Genomic DNA, 14565 nt, shown 5'->3' with positions numbered 1-14565 from the left:
CAAATAACTGTATTCGACTACATCATAACCCTAGAAACTAAAAAGTCTACTTTAGCATAGTTAAAGAGAAAACAAAACAAATAGAAAGAAGAAAGAAATGATAAAACTCTAAGAAATCAAGCTCCAAACTGAGCCTCCTCTTTCCAAGCCCTAGAAATAAAGTGGAGAAGAATGGTGGTATCTTAGAGATGGCCTCCCCAAATGGGAGATATCCTTTCTCCTGTAGCCTCCCTCTCATTTATAGCTATTTTGTGACTTGGGGAGCAAGCAACCAAGGATGGAAGGTGAATCAATCAAGATCTCATGAGATATGGCAATAAATTTCAGTTGATGCCTTTCTAAAAGGTTCCTGCGACTTTCACAGTACAAATTCTGATTTATAACCTTCCTAAAATTGTAGATCTCATTGTCCTCTTTTCAGTAAGCTTTTATTTGTCTAAAACGGAGTTCGTATGGCCAAAATATGGTCAAAATACAAAAAGATGTCGAAAGCTAAATTTTTTATATTCAGCCAGGGGTGCTCTGTCTGCTTTCTGCATGGTCCGTGTACTGCCTCTGTTTTAGCTGTGAACCAAACTTCAAATGGTCATAACTCATTATCCGTAGCTCTATTTTCAGTGTTCTATCACTTTTCAGAAAGCTTGCGAGGAGATCTATAATTTGCTCCCTTTCCTGAAATTTAAATAAACTTGGACAGTAACTTGATTCTTGGTATAATTTTAAACTAAATTAACCTAAATGCATATAAATTGGTCAAGTTAACCCTAGGCAAAAGTATACATAATTTATGCTCATTAAACAACTATTGTGTTTTATTGACCCGACTAAACCAAATCACGTGTGCTGTCTTGTCAAAGCAATTTATAGACTCAAGCAATCACCTCGTGCATGGTTCAACACATTAAGTGCTGCTCTCATTCAACAATGATTTCTTGTTTCTCATTATGACCTGTCTCTTTTTATTCTTTCCACTAAAGACTATACTATCATTGTATTAGTCTATGTGGATGATATCGTTGTTACGAGAAGTAATCAAGAGCTCATTCAATCTTTTATCCAAAGGCTTCAATCCTTGTTTGCCATCAAAGACCTTGGCCCTCTCCATTACTTTATTGGTATTGAGGTCTCTCATTCACCAACGGTCTCCTACCCCTATGGTTCCATCTACCCACTTGTCTCAACATGAGGGTGATTATTTTGAAAATCCCACCTTGTATCGGTCTTTGGTTGGCGCCTTCCAATACGCTACCTTAACTCAACCCGATATCTCCTTCATGGTCAATAAGGTCTCTCAATTTATGCAAGCACCTAAAATCAAACATTGGGCAGCGGTCAAACGCATTTTGCGATACCTTCATGGATCTCTCACTCATGGCCTCTTTATCAAACCTGCTTCTTCGTTCACTTTGCATGCCTATAGTGATGCTGATTGGGCCAGTTATATTGATCTTAATCTCATACCACGGGCTATTGTATCTTTCTTGATCCTAATCTCATATCTTGGAGCTCCAAAAAGCAAGTCACTGTTTCTCGCTCGAGCATGGAATCGAAATATCGAAGTCTTGCTAATACAAGTGCCGAAGTTGTTTGGCTTCAATACTTGCCGAATTACGCATCTCTCTCTCTCTCTCTCTTGGGTCCACCTATTCTATGGTGTGACAATGTCGGCGCTACTTTCTTGGCTTCCAATCCTATGTTCCATGCTCACACTAAGCATGTCAAAATAGACTATCACTTTGTTCTTGAACGAATGATGTCTAATTCCTTGATTATTCGATTATCTCCACACATGACCAACTTGCGGATCTTTTTACCAAACCGTTAGTAGCACCTTGATTCTGTTTTCTTCTATCCAAGCTTACGTGACTTCTTCACCTATCGTTTGGGGGGGGGGGGGTTAATAGACAGGTCAAGAGTCAAGATTAGTTAGTGTTGATAGGCAGTTAGCACAACACACAGTTGATAGGCAATTAGCACAACATATGTTACATTCTGAAATTTTAAAACATGATTAAAATTTCTAAATTGATCATTTGGCTTAAATAAAAAAAAAGTTTAATTAACTTAACGATCGTTCGGGAATTTTCTGACCGACTAAAACGAAACAAAAATTTCGTAATATAAATAATGTATGAAATTATGTATAATAAAATTTAGAGATTTAGAAATAAAATAAAATATAGCTCTAGGAATAAAATTATAATTATTCAGTAAATTAGAAACTTAGAAAATCCGTTACAATTCTTTTTAATTGTTAGGAAAGAAGAAATTGATTTAATTAGATTCGTGTGAATAAATAAGTAATTGAATTCCAAATAAGAGTATAATTATACGAAATTATTCGTACGAGATAAATTATATAAAAGTTACCAATTTCGTTTATTTGAGAATTTTAAGGATTTGATTTGATATTTATATATAGACATAGATACTATCCGATATCGATTTATTCGAATTCTAAAATTTAATATATATAATTATATAAAAGGAAAATTAAATTATTCGAATCTTAAATTGAGAAATAAATATACGAATTCTATGTGCAAATATAGTTACAAAAATATTATGAACTTTCGATTCGAATTTATAGGAGAAACAGATTTTAAACCAATTAAATGAGATCATATTGAAATTCTGAATTGTTTGGACCATCCGATTAAATCTAACACGGATCTTAAATGTTGGAATTTAAATGTTGGAATTATATCAACCTCCCATCTGATCCAGCACGAATCTTAAAGCAACCCAAATTAATAACTCCCTTCTCTCTTTCTCTCCTCTCCCTCTACCCGTGACAGCCCCCCTCCTTTCCGTCCCCTCTCCTCTCTTCTACGCCAAAGAAGAAAAAGGGGCTCCGCCCCTCCCGTCGCCGGCGAGCCGCCCACGCCCCACGCCCCACGCCCCATGCTCTCCTCTCTCTCTCTCCTTCTCGGTTCGGAAAACCCCCGCCCCTCCTCCTCTTTTCCCGCCCCCCTTCCCTCCCATGAAACTCTAGAAACTAGGGTTGAGGTGGTGCTGCCTCAGTGCTTGGCTTGGTGCTGTCCCGGTGCTCGCGGGATGCCGTGCTGGTGTCGGCTTGGTGCTGTCTGGTGCTTAGTTGGAGCCGGCCGTTCTTTTCCCAATCCATCTCGTGATAGCTCAATCGGGTAAAATTCCGAGTCCCTCGTTTATTTGATCGGATTCTTGCCTTGTCGGATTGTTGATTTTCCCGGCAAAGGTGCTGCCTTGTTGTGCCTTGTTGAGGCTGTTCTGACCTGTTGCTTGGCTCTGTTCTGACCTGTTTTGCTGGTTCTGTGTTGATGTTGTGCTGGTAAATTGCGGCTGGTACCCCCATGATTTTTGCGTGTGTAGACACCCCAAATTGTGTAGTCCTGGAAAAAATATATTCTTACATAAAACTCTGTGAAATTAATGACGAATGAAGAATGCAATCTCGAGGTATCTGCAAAAGAGGTATGCTGCGTAATTGATTTTTTTCATTTTTTTGAGTTGAATATATATGTGCACTATAAGGTGAAAATTAATGCAGCACGAGAATATTATATAATTATATCCACGATAAAAATAAAATTATTACTGACGGTATCATATTCATGGGTACTTATTTTTGTCGACTTATTAATGACATTAGTCATTCATTTATCTACGATTTTGAAATAAATTTTATTAGTATAATCTCACAAAATTAAAATAAAATCCAAACATATGACGAGAAAAGATATACTTCTCAGATATATTATCTCGCAAAATTAAGATAAAATCTAGAAATATGACAAAAACCAGTTGTTTTAAAGTGGCTAATTTAGCCCTGATTAAAGAAGAACGTCAAATTTTCAATACAACAAAATACTAGTTTCTACTAAGACACGAATTAAATTATGGATGGTGCCAACCTACAACAACATCCGATGACTTATTTTAAAATTGGAATTGCATTTTTCAGATAAAGCATTATGACTAAAATTTGCTATTTTCTCCAGTACGTCCTGCATAAGTAATTACAAGGATTACTATTCGGTAGATGTAGAACCCTATCAGTGATAAGTTTAATCCAAAGTCTTTACTTAAAATATATATATATATATATATATATATATAAATAAATAAATAATATGATAACTTAAAAAATAATGGAAAGCTGAAGCGCTCATCGTTGGATTCTTTCAGAAATTAATCGATGCACATACTTTTACATATAAGAAAGTCCAATGATGACTGACTATATATCAGGTGCAATATGAAATACAAATGATGGTTAGGACAAAGATTGAACTAAACTCTTGTTTACGCAACTGAACTCCAAAGGAAATAGCCATACCATTAATGTGTTCTAAATGATAGTCTTATTTATATCTATTCTAGGAACCAAGTTTTTTTGCCATGTAAAATTAATGTTAGGTTGCACGCAAAGAAGTGTGTTACGGTTTCTGTCAACATCTAGCTATACTGGATAAATCACAAACATATCTTCCAAGAAAAATATGAATGATTTTATAATATCAAAATTAGTTTAGAAAATATTACGAACCATTAGAATAATTTTAGAGTCAATTCTTTACTTTGCAAGACATTATTATTTCTATCAAGCATATGTTATTTTCATCACCAAAATGAAACTTTTTAATATGAAAATGATAGTATTTGGTGTACAAGTCATTTTACTTAAGTGTTCTAGAATTAGCAAATATATTTTATAATGTCACAAAAATTCAGAAAAATTACATTTCATGAAGCTTCGTGCATGATTATACCATGTTTTAAAGCTTAGACAAATTCAAGGAAGTCTCATGAATGAATATGACAAGTTGTGATTATAAAATATATGTTAAAATCACCTTTCGAAATGGTAGGACCAGCCAAGGAACAAGTTGTAACTCATTTTCAGCTAGATTCTAGCTCTTCATGTCATTTCAAGTCAAAAGATCAAGTTGCACCTGAAATTTCAGCACAATCTTTGCCTATTTCACATGATGTTGTTCTTAGATATTAATTGAATTAATCTTCCTTGAAGGGGAACATACCTACTGAATTTTGTAGGTGTAAAACATGCTATCCATCTGCCCAAAAATTTTATTTCACAAGAAGGAAGTTGTTGATCATATGCTCCTAATAAATTAGATAATTGCAAATCAAAACACCAAAAACATATAAAAAATCATCATTTGGGACCTAAAATTTAAAATCCTAAATTATTCACTTGTATTTACATATATTAAGAATATTTTATGACTTCATTTCAACTATAGGAAAAATTCCAGCAGCTAGAAAAATCAGCAGCAAAAAATTCAGCAACAGCACCATTTTTTTTCAGCAGCAAATTCAACAACAAAAATTGAGATTTAAAGCAATAAAATTAACTCATTTATGCATATGGTCTAGTCATATCCTTGCTGCAAATTTTCAGCTTTTTTATCCTCTTGGAATTGATCAAAGAACAAGGCTAATTTCTGAATTTCAGCAGCAAGAATCCTGCTGCTATGTTTTCTCTTGTTCTTGGTGATAAACATCATTAAAGTGTGTAAAATGGCCATTAAAATTAAGAAAAACCAGCTAAGTACCTGTATACATTGTTTGGATTTTGCTCCTGCATTATAATCATTATATTTCTGTATTTTCACAGCCTTTTTCTAATTCTAGTCAAATCTGTTCAAAACAGGATCAGCTGTGGGGCATGGCTTCTTGCAGCAGATTAAGCATGATTTTAAGCTTCAAATGGCTTCCAACTCCACCTATAAATTGCCCTTTACATCTTCACTTCATCTTCATGGTTGGTTAGTGCATCCAAAGCACAAAAAGAGAGCAAAACGTCCATAATTCAGCCCACAGAAAAAAAAACAGCAAGGAAGAAAAACAGTTTTTTCCACAAATGTCCTCATGAAACCCTAACATAATGACCCTCAAAAATCATGAGTGACATCCTTGTTATGTTATTCCATTAACCAAGTTCTCAACATACTAAAACCATCCATCCAAGCCATCGAAGAAATTATCATGACGTGCTAATAACGAGAATGAAGACCATTGTGGCTTGAAATTTTTTTGATCCTCTCTTAGTTGCTTTATTTCTGGTTTTTTTTCTTCTTTCTTCCTTCTTTTTATTGTTGTTTGTCAAGCTTGCTTATCTCATTTTGTATTATACATTATCGTTGAAATAAATTTTTGAAAGCTAAGAATTAGTAGAGACCAATTGATCGGGTGAGTGTGGTGCCTAACACCTTCCACATTCATAACCAAGACACGAACCTAGCTTATCCATGGGCATAAAATAAATTAGATTGTGTATTTCCCGTTGCATTACGGGTGGCGACTCCGAATAAAATTTAAATCATATTTAAAAGGTTGAGTTGAGCGTTGGTTTCGTAGCACGGTAGCTACAGCGTGCTAATGTGATTGTGTTGCTACGGCTTGGTTGATTCCTTGTTGATATGTAGTATAGTGCAAATTACCCTCTCTGATTTGTACCCTTGCTGTCCAGAATTGCTCTCTATGATTGTGTTAAGTTAGTTGGTGCTTACACATTCCTTGATCTCTATCTCTGGTTTTGTGTGTATCCTAATGGCTTACCAGTAACTGCAATGGCAGTGGCCTTTCTCCTAAATTGTCATAAATCGAGATTAGAATTGTAAAATGATTGACCTTGTGAAATTGTGTAATTTAAGACCAAATTTGTATATGTGATAAATTAGGCCGTGGCCGTTATTGTTGGCTTGTGGATGAATTGATTAAATGAATTGGGGGCCTTTGTTTATGTATGCATTGGACTAAATTAAAATGTATGACATGCATGAGAATTTTATACATGGGCCTTGAAAGTGAAAATAGTTATAATGGACTTGAATTGAAATGATTATAAATGAGCCGAAAGGTATAAAAGAATTGACGAATTAAAAGACGGCTTTTGGAATTTAAGTTTTGATAATGTAACCGAATTAAACCAAGTATACGTATGATATAGGTGTAGGCTCAGTCGAGCAAGATATCGCGAGGTAATTCGAGACGCCCGATCCTTAGATTAAGCGGTACGCTCGTCATAATAAGGTGCGGGATTCTTGGACTTGTTTGATACTTTATTTTAAGGAATTAAACTGTTTATTCGTTTGTCATGTTGAATGATTAATTGTTGCATATTTTGGAATTCAAACTGCATATTGATTCTTGCATAAATGAGAATGATTGAATTGTTTTAGTTAAGGTTGATTGGCATGTTGGTATGGTTATTATTTGTTTAGTTCTATTAATTGTGCTTGTTGTGAATGAATCTGCCAGGCCGACCTGTTTAGGTGGCTGGATAAGGTAACGGTGACCTATCCGTTGACCTGTGTTTATGAATTTGTCAGGCCGACCTGTTTAGGTGGCTGGATAGGGTGACGCTGCTGACTTATGCGTTTGACCTGTTAGAATTTTCCAGACCGACCTGTTTAGGTGGCTGGATAGGGTGACGCTGCTGACTTATGCGTTTGACCTGTTATGGATTTGCCAGACCGACCTGTTAAGGTGGCTGGATAAGGTGACGGTGACCTATCCGTTGACCTGTTTAGTGAATTGTGCGAGGCTGATAGCTGATTGTGATTCTTTTTTAATGAAATTGCAAAGTTGAGCGGTATGGCTGACTTTGATTCCGTGTGTTTGCATTTGTGTCAAGTTGACCTGTATAGGTGACTTTTAACCAGACCTTAGGAAATGGTTAAGCCAAACAACTACAGATGGGTGTCAGATAAAGGGTCCAGCTTGGTTGGCCATCTGTAGGCGTCTGTAACCCTACAGATGTGGGTTTGATAACGGTCCAGCTCGAAAGAACATCTGTAGTTGCTACAAGCCCTAATGAATCGAGTTAAGCCAAATACATGTTGTGTTTTGAAATTCATATTGGAAATTCCGTGAACTGTGTTTCAGGTTGATTAATTGTTGTCGAGCATTGGCATTCTGTTATTTATGATTATCTATATATTTGTTTGCATTGTTATTGTTTGGGTTTCATTTTTGAATATAAAGTTTGATTGCAAGTCCAATAATCTAAACTGTGGCAAATTTCGCACTGAGAATTTATTCTCACCCCCTCTCCCCGATTATTTTCAGGTTCATTACACGGACGCAGCAAATGAGGATATTGGTAATGCATATAAAATATCAACTGCCTCGCGTGTATATGTGACGCTTAATAGATACACGCGGCAGGCTGTCAGACCCGTGAATTTGGGGTGTGACAACATAAGACATATTATGTTAGTCAAAGTAGTTAGTCTATTATACTTGTTGTAACAAGAATTAGAGGAGCTAAGTGTTGTAATCAAGTCTCTACATAATGAGTTCATTGTAAATGAAATGATTCAGAGAAAGAAATACAAAAGAATGGTTATCCTCAAATTCATTTTTTCCTTATCTTAGTTTCTTTAGGTAAAGTGAGGGGATGTGAATTCATGTATAAATGATATACATGTTATAGTTTTAAAATTTTCGTAAATCGAGCATATTTTTGGTGTTATGTTTTAACCAAAAAACTAGAAGCGCGATTAAAACTTGATCATGTATCTATTCATATATCTGAAAATATAATCGAACTCACATGTCAGATCTCTTTTCCGATTACTAGGTATCTAAGGAGATATTGTTGAAAAATATGGAGACCAAAATACTAATGTAAATTTGATGAGATCCGTATGTATTCATTACAACGTGTACTTCCTATTCATGTAATTAGTACTTACTCCCTATTCATGTAATTAGGTTTAACATTGAAGGCATTTATTTTCACAATAACTTTTTTTTAAAGGCAAAAATGCCAATTTCATTTCTGAAATATAATAATTACAAAGATTAGTTCTTATCTAGCCAGTAGAATGGAGTTCATTAACCCTCCTTACAAACAAAAAATTTAGTAAAATGCAATATAACCGCCAAATCTTGCTACTAGCAAGGCACCAAAAGTAGACTAAATTTGCTAAAACTAAGCTACAAAGTATTGGGCTAAGGCTAAGTATAACTATATGACAAAATTGGTGACGCTTCTTTATTTTGTGCTAAGGTCACACATCGGTAGCAGTAGCTCCTTACTGTCCATAGACCCCTACACCCAAGTGGAAAGGCACTAGCTCCATCGGCATGTACTGGTTCAAGGGAATTGCATCTTCTATGATCGGTAGCCACTCTCCAATAGCATTCTTGACTTTCTTGCTCATGTTTCCTACCCAATAAGAACAAAGAAATTTAATTAGTAAAATCAGATTTCTAACACTTTTAATAGCACAAGCATTGAAACAAACCTTATTTTTATATTTCCACAAACTCCAACTAACTACACTAAGGATAATTAAAAATCTTGTTTTATCTATGACATCAAGATAATATGGAAATGTAAGTATACTATCCTAAGTTGTCCACGATTGCATTAGAAATTGATTTTTTCCTAACCAAAACTAAATTTGTTGAGCTAATGTACAAGTGATAAAGAGATGGTCAATCGATTCATGGTGCAAACAAAACTAACATTTGGGATCTCCAACTCACCCTTTAATGGCTAAATTGTATTTGGTTAATATGGTATTATGCGAAACTAACCACATAAATACTCTACTTTTTAGTGATACCAGCAAGTTCCACCATATCATTGAATGTTTTGGTTGATATCCACCAAAGTTAATAATTTTATAAATCGAATGAGTTGAAAACTTCCCTGAGGCTTCCCATTTACACTCAATTTTGTCGTGTGAGTAAGTGAATGAAGTAGAGCTGATTAGGTGGAGTGATTATGTCCATTCCTGAAGATCTATTCCTACTAATGAAGTTTTAAATTTCATTAATCGCCCTTGAGAGTGTATCACATCAATTAAGAGTATGTTTGGGTTTGTACATTGAGTAAACAAAGTGTAGTACCTAGTAGCTAGTGTGCAGTTTTGATACCATTGGTCAACCCAGAACCTAATTTGCAAATTTACCCCTGGTTCATAAGATACCCTCATTTCCCCTATATGATTAACTTTCAACATGGCATTTCAAAAAGCAGAATTTAATGGATGATGATTTGTCACATATTTATGTATTAGAAGGGTTTTCCAAAGTCCATTGTATTAAAATTTTTTCAATTTCTACCACCATTTGAGTAGAAGGAAAATGTTCATTTCTCTTAGATCGAGAATTCCTAAACCACCAACCTGTTTAGCTAAATTTGAGGTGTACCAGTCTATGAGAATATATTTTTTCTTTTTAGAATTACCTTGCCATAAAAAACGTCTTCTAATCTTATCTATTTGTTTGATTATCGTAAGAGAAATCTTATAGACTGAGAGTGCATATAAAGGTACAGCTGTAAGGACAAAGTTTATTAAGGTTAAACGACCTCCTATGGATAGCAAACTTCCTTGCCATTGTTACAGTCTAATTTCTACCTTATTTACCAGAAAAGACCAGTCTAATACTTGCAATTTTTATAATGTAAGGGCTATTTTCACAGTAACTAAAGTTGTTATCTAAAAATATTGTAAGTTTCTCTTTGTTAAAAAAAAGGTAGCTCATGATCTTTGGAAAACAGCAGCTCCAAAGTCACCGTGATTTTTTTTTAAATAGAATTACTTTGAAATAATTTAATAGAACAAGCACAGACTGTTGGAATTTTTGAAAACTAGCCTCCACCGATCCCTAGGATCGGTGGAGCAAAAAAAATACATCTTACACCGATCCCTAGGATCGATGCAGCCCATTTATCACCCCACCATTCTCTTGCCACAGAACGTTACAGAAAATCTATATTAGACCACCGATCCCTATTGATGTTTTGTATTATGAATATATGCAACGTTCCCCATGCATTACTTGATCAGTTAGATCAAAATAAAAACTTTGGTGCTGCACCAAAAAATCTGCAAGTCAATTATAAATTGATATGATGAATATATGCAACGTTCCCCATGCATTACTTGATTTCATCAGAAAAGAAAATTAGATATGATCTTGATGTACCGTTTGCTTTACTATGAACGGTCATATCTGAAATCTTAGACGAACAGCAGATCCGAAATGACATTTTATACCACTTTAACTATTTTATAAAAAATGAGTTTATCAAATCAAAAAAAAAAAAAAAAAAAACCTACACCAATCCACAGGATCGGTGGAGGGCTATTTTGAAGCTACACCGATCCTGTGGATTGGTGGAGGGGTATTTGGTGTGACCTTTCGTGCAGTGTGTTGTGGCAGATGAAAAATAGGCTGCACCGATCCGTAGGATCGGTGTACGATGTGTTTTTTTTGCTCCACTGATCCTTAGGATCGGTGGAGGCTAGTTTTTGAAAATCCCAACAGTCTGTGCTTGTTCCATTAAATTATTTCAAAGTAATTCTATTTAAAAAAAAAATCAGTCACCGTTTCTATTACTAGAATCTATCCATCCATTAAATACATACAATTACAATACATCAATGATCTTAGCATGACAGATCATAGTACATAACTACTATATAATATATCTCGTAGCACAACTGCATCATCAGCCACAAAAACAAACAAACAATACTGAATATATGATCAATCTGAGAAGATTTTAATTATAGGCGTCCAAATTCCAATCTTACACAGAACATAGTATGATAGTAGTTCTTTAATTTGCATATCCTTGTGCTTTGTTTTAAATCAAATTAATTTATCTTATTGATAAATGCTAAATACCAAAAATAGTGCTGCTAAATCCCGATAAAGAGTAGATAGAACATCAAGCAAGACTGGGATGGTAATAACAATAGATCGAACACATCTTTTTTCAAACATTATTTTGCGAGTGAGTCTATGGTACTATGCATATTACGATTTGGCATGTAATATGGCTCAATATTCGACTTTTCAAAATCCTAACGATCGATCCGAACCTTTCATCTTGTTCTCCATATTAATATGTGTTTGTTGACCAAATTTTACATTTTTTTAAATTTTTTTACTATTTTTTTAGATTTATTGAAAATCACTGTTTTTGAATAGTCCAGAATTTTCAAGATCAAGTGATTTTCTAAATATCTAAAAAAATAGTAAAAAAAATTTCAAAAAATGTAAAATTTAATCTCCAGACACATATTAATATGGAGAACAAGATGAACGGTTCGGATCGACCGTTAAGATTTTGAAAAGTCGAATATTGAGCCGTATTACGGACCAACCCGTAATATGCATAGTACCATAGACTCACTCTTATTTTGCTTTTGAAAGAAACGTCCATACTCAATACCCAGCTTTTCGATTTCAGAAAACACAAGTTCAATAGGCAAAAACCAAATCTAGCATTTGAAACCCTCACTATACAACCATCACACCAGTACCATTTGGTTGGTCCATTGATTCCATGCATCCTTGTCAGAAATATCTATCATACAGCCGCCGGAAAACTTCGAACGACACAAACGCATCGACAGCAGCATATTCAATTTGCTCCTTGAACAGCACACGTCTTGCCCAGTTGCTGATCCTGACCCACCTTGGTTTCTCCATGTGCACCCCCATAACCTCCCTTACCAGACTCTGCAACCCCCACTGCTTCATCTCATGCCGGCCCAGGTACCATGCTGCAAAATCCCGTAAATCATAGGAATTCATCACCCCCAGACCATACCTGTTTAACCACGGTTAAAAGTATGAAAAATCATTACGATACAATTAATATAACTCAAAGTTTTGCCAAATAGAACCTAAATTTGAAGATATAACTGATGTACATGCAATTATTAGTATTAATTAGTTCAAAAGATTTTTGAGTTAGAAAGAGAAATTAAGCATTTTTATGCGTGTGGACAAAGATCACATCCTTCAAAAGTAATTGCATCAAGTCAATATCAAAGTGTAACAAATATAACTATGTATAATAAGAGCAATCTGCCTACTTCCTCTCAAAAAAAAGAAAAAAAAATTGCACAACAACAATCAGATTTCTAATAATAAAAATTCCTTAAGAAATAAGAAGGATGAATAAACAGGGATTATAAGGAGGCTACATATTTTTTCTAAAAGTCAAAGGATGCTAAACAATAACAGATCTATAAACGCAACTCCATTAAAAGGTTTAGGATCGATACAAGAAAATACTTCAACGGTATGGTGAAGTTCTATGCGTCAAAATTAAAAAAGTCCACACAAGTTTCGAAACACTACTTAAATCTTTCTTATGTAAATTAATTAGATAGAAAATTACCAGCGCTTAAGCTTCTTCAAATCATCTCCAATCCCCACCCCGACAAATAGAAACCGCTCATCCAAGAGAAAATCATTCAACTCGTCAGGGATGTAGTCGCAGTGGATGAGTTGAAAGACCAGACAGCGGCGGCCTACACAGAGTTGGAGCAAGGCGACTGGATTCTCTCCATAGGTGCCATGTAAACCGTGAGGACACCACTCGATGTCGAGCCCGACGATTAGGCGATTAAGGCGACGGCGGTGGATGCGGAGAATGTCGTCAATCCAGTAAGAAACCACGTCGCCGGTGTCCGTAACGGTGGTCTTGATCGCTTCGTCGATGGCAGTGACGATGTAAGTTGAATCGGTGTAGTCGTAGAAGATTCCCATCAGTCTTTCCCTTTTTCTTGATCTAAATCTTCCTCAGAAATGGAGAAAATGCAGAGAAGGGGAAGCGAAAAGTTAGTGACTTTGGGACTGAAGGAGAGGAGTATTTAGGACTGTATTCTTGGAAAAAAAGAAGTGGACAATAATCTCCGTTACCGGACCGCATAGAATATTTCAGCTGAGACAAAATCACTTCGGAATATAAGGAGTCTGCTTTCAGATTCGTGCCAAGATAGATCAGACAAGTCAGATTTCATTTTATACAATCCGGTACCGCGTTGAGGACTCTTTTTTTTTTTTTTTGTTAAAATGTTTAAATGATGCTGCAAAAAAAAAAAAAATGTTTAAATGCTTTTGTGAAAGCACGCCAGGTGTATTGAACATATGAAGGTCCATTATTGCGAAATCTTCTAAATGGGATATGTTTAGATGTTTTTTTCCTTAAGCAGATAAGACAAACTTCCAAGAAAAACCAGGATAGAAATGGAAGAGAGATGCTTCCAAAAGAATCATATCTTTTGTCGCGCCCTTCAATCTGAAGTTTTTTGGCGTCAGAAAATTTCCATACCAAATTTTAGGGAATATAATTGGGCTTGCCATTAAGTCATTTAAAAGTTTTATTTAATTTTTAATGTTAAAATCTCTAATGACACACTTCGTTAATTTCTCCTCCTTATTAAAGAGCTTAATGTCTAGATCCTGCAAGAGTTCTGATTTACTGATTTTTTTTTTGGAGAATGCTCAGCCGTTGAATTTCCAGATCGCACATAGAAATTTTTTTCAAATTATGCGCTTCAACACTTAAGCATGTACTGGTCGCGCCGCATATGATCCCAGCGCCAGTGGACTGCGCCTCTGAACAACGCACGGCGTCTGCGGACCGAGCCTGTGCACCGCGCACCCTTTTTTTCTGCTGAAGGTGGGATTCGAACCCAGTTGGGTTCTGTTGGTGCCAAAATTCTTACCATTACACTAGAGTTCACATGTGTTATCTTGTAAATAAATATAGTATTTAACTATTTTTCTCTACAA

The 14565-nt window shown here is 35.3% G+C and overlaps 2 protein-coding genes across 2 annotated transcripts in view; both read right to left on the bottom strand.

The window, feature by feature from the left end:
* LOC144547079 (uncharacterized) overlaps positions 1 to 14565 on the bottom strand; it is a 44883-nt gene that overhangs the window by 25060 nt on the left and 5258 nt on the right. The window lies entirely within an intron of this gene.
* LOC144547080 (3'-5' exonuclease-like) lies at positions 12095 to 13634 on the bottom strand. The gene is made up of 2 exons (XM_078295686.1): positions 13166 to 13634; positions 12095 to 12589 (listed from the first exon to the last, which is right to left on the bottom strand). Exons 1-2 carry the CDS (start codon positions 13534 to 13536, stop codon positions 12334 to 12336), a joined length of 627 nt encoding a protein of 208 aa, XP_078151812.1. The 5' UTR covers positions 13537 to 13634; the 3' UTR covers positions 12095 to 12333.

This window comes from Carex rostrata, chromosome 30 (assembly GCF_964058835.1).
Source record: "Carex rostrata chromosome 30, lpCarRost1.2, whole genome shotgun sequence".
NCBI lineage: Eukaryota > Viridiplantae > Streptophyta > Magnoliopsida > Poales > Cyperaceae > Carex > Carex rostrata.
The sequence above is the reverse complement of the archived record's forward strand: the minus strand, read 5'-3'. Positions and strand labels throughout refer to the sequence as shown.